The sequence below is a fragment of the Jatropha curcas genome, chromosome 4 (assembly GCF_041381405.1).
Source record: "Jatropha curcas cultivar XTBG-Jc1 chromosome 4, XTBG_Jcur_1.0, whole genome shotgun sequence".
NCBI lineage: Eukaryota > Viridiplantae > Streptophyta > Magnoliopsida > Malpighiales > Euphorbiaceae > Jatropha > Jatropha curcas.
The window spans coordinates 5,897,297-5,904,746 of NC_143154.1; the positions used below are offsets into that span (position 1 = coordinate 5,897,297).

The 7,450-nt window shown below is 35.4% G+C and overlaps 1 protein-coding gene across 1 annotated transcript; it reads right to left on the reverse strand.

Annotated features, from left to right (window-relative positions):
- On the reverse strand, positions 1-4,836 carry LOC105634498 (putative disease resistance protein RGA1). Its single transcript, XM_089720167.1, is given in 7 exon segments — positions 1-427; positions 520-587; positions 1,066-1,161; positions 1,246-1,312; positions 1,405-2,164; positions 2,167-3,030; positions 3,033-4,836. Coding segments are annotated over 3 exon segments (3,315 nt in total). The 5' UTR covers positions 4,753-4,836; the 3' UTR covers positions 1-427; positions 520-587; positions 1,066-1,161; positions 1,246-1,312; positions 1,405-1,433.
- Between the last annotated feature and the right edge of the window lie 2,614 nt (positions 4,837-7,450).

The window sequence follows — 7,450 nt, forward strand, 5'->3', positions numbered from 1 at the left end:
TAAGTAAAAATATTAAATTTGATTAAGTCAAGGAAGCTTCAGTCTTAGCGAACATGTCCCTCATTGGTGGTTGTCACTTGTTCTCATTGTTTTCTGCATGCCTCTGATTTCAAAGTTCAAACTTCAGTCGTTCTTTTTTTCAGGTACAAATAGAAAAGCAAAGCTCAAAAGAAACTACAGACAGTCTCTAACATAAGAGACACCACACATATCATGAAGAAGCTATTGATTAAGAGCAGCTCGAGGAGATTCCAAACAATGGGTGCACCAGGTTGCTGCAATATTTGCCAAACAATCTGCTGAAATATTTGCTTCCCGAAAGACTTGAGAAATGCTGCAATCCTACTCTCAAAGACATGAGAAATGCTCCTGAACTGAATGAATCCTGGCCCCATGTAGAAGTTCACGAAGTTGCATAGCAACACACCTAAAAAGAATGAGAGAGGAACAAAATAATTAGGAAAAGCAAAAATGAAGTCGTGTAAGACATGAAAATGAAATGAATAGTCTAATTCTCACCGTTAACACCACTTAACATCCCTTTTGCGATATTAAAAGAAAGCATTGAAAGATGCATCTTGATCAGCCTGCAACATCAAATACAGAATAACACACTTAAATATCTTCATGAAAATCAAGCTTGGGCTTCTAAAATAACATGAAAAGATAGAACATAAAAAAAATCAACTGGGAAAATGTTTCATGACCAAATAACAACTCAAAGATTTTATATATCTGAAGACTGAATTTCCTGAAAGGACATCAAATGATTGATTTAGTGCCCAATTCGATTTCTGCCCACAATTTATGATAGGCTATTGGTATTAAAGCTTACAAACATATAATGTTCCGAAGAAGAAAAGTGGATCGATCACTAGAAACAGAAGATATAGGTGTGGCACATTCAACACTATACATCCAAAGCCTCAAGATATGGCTTTAATTTGGGGCAAATGCCTAGCATTTTTTCTGAAAGACCAAATTAAACTGAAGTTAAACTGTAAGGAACCTTGGATGACTATTCTGAAAGTGAAAAGTTATGGAAATGCTATTGATTTAACTTACAGATAACTTCAGGGAAGGCAAAACTCAAAAGAATTTGATGGAGAAAACTGCCTTTATTTCAGCTCAGCAGTTTAAGAAGCTGCATGGCAAAACGTCCTAGGAGAACGAAAATAAAACAAAAAAATTAGGAAAAGCAAGAAAAAGAACTAACTCTTGCACCAGACATGAGTAAATTCTTACCTTAACTCTCGCCTTTCAACAAGAACTCTTATAACATGAAACCACTCTCGCCTTTTGTCTTAACAACCTGCAAGATCAAAAATTAAATTAGAACATGTTAAATCCATGATTCTTAAATGCAGAATATTAAAAGATGTAGATTAAAGGGACTGGACATACCTGAATGAAAATCTGATGATTTTTTCTAATCAAGTTTTGTAATGGCCATCCAATTGAATCCACCTTCCATCGATTTTAATATTTGGTATATGAGCAATCATAGGCCAGTCAGCACCCATGTTCTTGCTGCATCTTTCTGATAGATTTGGACACTTGTCCAATTCTAGATATTGTAATCGAGTGAGATTTGTCATCCATTTAGGTAAAGACATCAAATTTGGGCAGCTTTCAATGCCAAGTTTGCGTAGAGTAGTAACATGTTGAAGTCCCTTTGGAAGAGATACCAATTATGCCATATTTTTAAATTGAACCCTTTTCAGGCTTCTAAGGCACTGCCACTGCATATCATTTTTATTCTTATCAGCCAGAAAATCTAGCTTTTCACAACCACATATGAGGAGAGCCTTAAGGGAAGTTAGATGTTGTATAGCACAAGGTAGAGTTGTTATGGTTGGGCAATCAGCAATATGGAGCTGTCGGAGGGAAGTGAGGTTCTGCATCAACTCCACTGCCAGAAATTCTAGACCCTCTATTTCATGGATACACAAACTTTTCAATTGAGACGGAATAGGGGAAGTTGAAGATGAGGAACTTGAAGATGAAGGACAAGAGGATCTATATTGTAACACCGAAATCTTCATTTTCAGTGTGTCCTCTAGTGACCTCATGCTCGTATTTCTCAGTACCAATGACTTGACAGATGGAATCAATGGCATTGAAGTCAAGTTAGGGCAGGACATGATATCCAAATAAGTAGGCAGTGGAATTGGAGTAACTGAGGCCTGCGCCATCCCTTGAGATTTGGGCAATTTATGAGCCAAAGTTCCTCCATGGTAGATCCTGACATTCGATTGCCATTCTCTATGTATTCTAATTCTGTCAAATTCTGAATCGACAAACGTTTAAGAGAAGGGAAATGATCTAATGGTGGTAAACATTTACAATTTGTGCAGTTATTGATTTGAAGATCCACCAAACAACCAAGGGTAGAAATCCAACTAGGAAACTTAACTTTTCCGCACCCAGATATAACTAACCATTTTAGATTTCGGTGAGGCTGCAGCTCTTCTAATGATATTTCCCCATTATCGTCATTTGTATTGCTCTCACTTTTATCATAGGGAGCACCCAACTTCCATGCTAAATGAAGGTTTTGAAGGTGTTGCTTCTCTTCCAATTTGGCGGCCTCAAATTCAGCTGTTGCATTTTTCACATATTGCAAATTACATATTCGAAGACTTCCTCTCAAGTTGTTCAAATTACAAAGTTCATCAAATCCACCACTTTGCTTGGAGATGCGATTATCTTTTGCCACCACAAACATTGACAAATTCTGTAGGGAAGTTAATTGACCCAACCCATATGGCATATGAGTCAAGCTAGGACAGTCTCGAATGTAAAGGTGTCTGAGGTTGACTAACTTTTTCATATGCTTAGGCAATTGCTTAAGCCTTCCACACTCAATTAGTACCAGAGTCTGTAGATTCTGGAGATTTGTTATAGAATTAGGAAGGACCTTGATGCCTTTATTCTGAGAAAGATCGAGATACCTTATGTGCTTCAATTTGTCGATGGAAGGCGGCACCCTTTCAATCGACAAATTAGACAAATCCAACACCCTTATTCGTCTAAATCAGAAAAAATTATATCCAATTGTCCTTCTCTAATCTCATTTGCCATTGATTTATTGAATAATAGAAACGTTCGCACCTTCTTGGCATTGGGAAAGATACATGCAAGTTGCCTCCGTGAAAGAACTTCAGGATTAATGGATAAATGCAGAGTTCTTTCTTTCACATTAACATACTCTGCCTCTGAATTTAATAAAGTAATCTCCTCTCTTGCTACTTCCACAGAAAGATCAGACATCAAATCATGCATTTTACATGTTATTATATTACCCAATGAATCTTTTTCTACTTCTTGAAAGAAAGATCTCCATAAAAGATTCTCAAAATATTGTAATCCTATATCTTCAAGATTTTGTTTTGAACCTGATACTTCAATATACCCTTGTGCCACCCAGTGATGAACCAAATGTATCACATTAATTCTAGTGTCTTTTGGAAACAAACTACAGTAAGCAAAGCAATGTTTTAAATGTGAGGGCAAATGGTTATAACTCAACATAAGTGTTGGCAAAATACTAGCATCTTCTTTATTTATATTTACAAGTTCTTTATCTTTGAAAGATAACCACTCAGATATTGTATTTTTAAAATACAATAGCCGTCCTATTGCTCTTATAGCTAAAGGAACTCCAACAAACTTGGCCACAATCTCCTTCCCTACTAGCTCATGCTCTTGGCTCCCCACTCTCCCTTGTCTGAAGGCCATTTGTACGAACAGAGACCATGAGTCCTGCTTACTTAGACCTTGTAATTCGTATATTGAATCTGATATAATCCTCTCTGCAACAATTTTAAGTCGCGTGGTTACTATTATTTTACTTCCACTTGCACTCACATCTAACAAATCCTTCAAGAGAAACCATTCTTCATAGTGCCATACATCATCCAACACAAGCAAATACCTTTTCCCATTAATTTTTTCATGGAGAAGATTTTTCAAGGTATTCATTTCACAATTTCTTGCAGGTTTTTCACGAGTGATAGATTCTAAAATCTTTTCAAGTATTGCTTTTACATCAAAATTATAAGAAATGCAAACCCATATTTTTAGGTCAAATTGTGACTCAACTGTCTCATCATTGAATACAAGTTGAGCTAGTGTTGTCTTCCCTAAACCTCCAATACCAACTATAGAAACAACTGACACATTCTCCTCACAATTGGAAGACAAAAGAAATTTCATAATTGCCTTCTTATCCCTTTTTCTGCCAATGACTACCCCAGGTAAAGAAGAGTGACTTTGGCCTATTTCCTCATAATTAGTCATATCATCCATCCTCTCGCGATGCTCATTATTTAAGTGAAACTTCCTGTTTTCAGCAATTTCATCTAATTTACTTCTAATTTTCTTAACCTTAAGAGCCATTTTAATGCTATAAAGAAATTGGTTCGAGCTCGAAAATAACAAACGCACCTTCTTCCCCAAATTTTTGCTGGTAAGCAGTTGCTCCTGCAATTTCTTTGTGGACAACTCATCCAATAAGTCATCTGCATCATAAAATGCTTCTTTGAGTGAATCAACCCAAACCTTGACTTCATGGCTCTGTGAGTACTGCTTCTCCGCGCCAAGTATCACAGCTTGGATAGTTGAAACTGTCGTCTTGAGTTTGTCAAGCTCATTTGTTACACCCCACCATAACTTAGCGTCTCCAAGGGCTGGGGAAGCCAGATTTGAAATGAGGCCTCCTACAATACTGGAGAGATATGCTTCTGCCATTACTTTATTTCAGGTGAGTAGTGAAGCTGTAAAGCTGGGATGGGAGTTAATTAGAAACTTGAATAAGAAGGACTACTTTGAAGAAATAATGTTTATATCCATAACAAGGCTTTCTAGAAAAGATTAATAAAAACAATTTTTTACAAATGTTTTGTCTTTCTTCAAAGAACAACCGTGTGGGTCATATGATTAAGCATCTATTTAGATAACTATAATTTGAAAGAAAATTCAAAATTATAATTTATAAGTTCAATTTAAATTCATTTCAAAACAATTCTTAAAGAAAGAAAAAACTTTGATAAAGCATGGTCAATAATTTTTCCTTTAGTAAATTTCTTGACAGGTTCCTAATAAAACATGTTGGATTTAATTTTCTATTGTGGGCTTAATATGTAAAATTAAATATGTACAGCAGTCCAATTGTAAAGTCAATTTCAAATGTGGTCTTGATTGCGAATAATTGACTATTGAGGTATCAACTAATTATAGATATTAAGTGTAGAGACCATTATATAATTCCTATTTCGTTAAAGGACCGAAATAGGAATTGTACTAACCCTACAGGTATATAAAGGTCGTGGTCCCCAGAGGAGTTGAATACGATTCTTTTTTACTTTCCTTTCGTATTGCTTCCGCTAAATCGATTCTTCAATTCTCTGGAAGGCTGCAAACCTAATTCTATACATCAAGATCGACGAACAACGATGTCAGGTACGCAACCTTTTCTTATTCAATCTATTTTGTTGAATCTAGTGGTTTGCACGATCTAGGTTATTATTGAATTATTTGAGATTAATTCTTAACAAGTGGTATCAGAGCCTTGTGCATAATTGCTAGATTTTAGATTGATTTTCGTAATTTTTTTTTTCCTACTGTTTACGGATAGAGGGTTTTGTTTAATAAAAAAAAAAAAAAAAAAAAAAAACAGTATAGGTTTGTGGATTTTGATCGAAATCTTGGCTTGAGTATAACGCCATTGATGATTTTAGGGAATTATTGAACAAAGATTGTGTTTTTCATGGTTGCCGTTGGTTTAACACCTCAAAACCCACCTGAGAACCTCCATTGTTGCCGGCGAATTAGTTTTGAAATTGCAGTTTAGAGATTTGTGATTTCAACACCGTTTTTTTTTTTACTCCCTTGGCTGCCATTCACCGTCCAATGGCTACTGGAGTTTGTCTTCGGTTGGAACTAGTGGTGTTGGCGGCCGAAAGGGGCTGGAACGGCAGGTGGAGAGAGTTGGCGGCGGACCTGGTTCTTTTTTTTTCTTTGTTTTTTCTCTGTTCGTTTTTGTGTCAAGGTTAGGGATGGAAAATTATGGTTAGGTCCCTGGCAAATTTCATATTAGTCCTTTAATTTTATGTAATTTCATATTAGTCCCTTAAATTTCTGTAATTTCATATTGGTCCCTTAATTTTCTGTAACTTCAGATTAGTCCTCTAAGTTTCTGTAACTTCAGATTAGGTCCCTAAATTTTCTGTAACTTCAGATTAGGTCCCTAAATTTCCTATAACTTCAGATTAGGCCCCTAATCTTCTGTTTTTCGTATTAGGCCCTTAAATTTCTGTTTTCTTTCATTTAGACCCCAAACTTTATTTATTCAAATTTATTTAGTCCAATTTTATAACTTAGTCTCTAATTTAGTGACTTAAAGACTAGATTATAATTTTTTTTTTTTGGACTAAATAATTTTAGATTATTAAATATTTAGATAATCAATTCATTTAATTGCAATTGTTTTGTTTTAATTACAATTAAATGATTTAATTTGTCGACTTGAGATTAAATTTTGGAGTGATTAAGTCCCTATTGTGTTTGATATTTGTTAAAATAAATTGATTTGATCAATAAGTCACCAAAGTGACCTCTATTGCTTGAATTGATTTATTTTAGAATATTAGACAGGTGTATTAGAATTCGTTGCGGATAGTTAATCGGCCCAAAGGAAGGTTGCTATCTGGCTGAGTTTTGAATACATGTTTGGCAATAAATATGTGATAATTGTTTGATTATTTTCCATGACAATGATATATCGGCCCAAAGGAAGATTTATTATTTGTCAGGACTATGTTATCAATATTTGATTGTTGCATTGAGATACTAATTACAAGTTAATGTTTTACATCCAAAGATGAGAATATTAATGTTGTGTCTGTATCTTATTTCCATTTTTTAATCTCTACTTATGTGAATTGTTTCATTTGTGGATTGTGAGCTTATACTTATCTATTTGTTTATTTTCTCTGATGTCAGCTAACATGTCATTTAATCCTGATTGTGTCCCTAAACTTGAGGGATCAAATTTTGAGTCTTGGAAATCAGATATTATGATCTTTCTGGGCTGTATGGATTTGGATCTTGCATTCAGGATGGACGAACCTGCTCCTCTTACTGATACGAGCACTGATGTTCAAAGGGTTCAGTATGAGAAGTGGGAGCGTTCTAATCGCTTAGGTCTAATGATCATGCAGAAAGGAGTCCCAGAACATGTTCGAGACTCTGTCTCAGCTGAAAAGAACAATGCTCAAAACTATCTTGCCGAGCTGGAGCGGGCTTATGTCAAGAATGACAAAGCCGAAGTGGGAACACTTTTAGGAAAATTAACCTCCATGAAGTTTGCTGGCAATGGTGGTGTTCGGGAGCATATTCTTAGCATGTCTCAGATTGCAAAAAGACTGAAGGCGCTGGGTATGGCTTT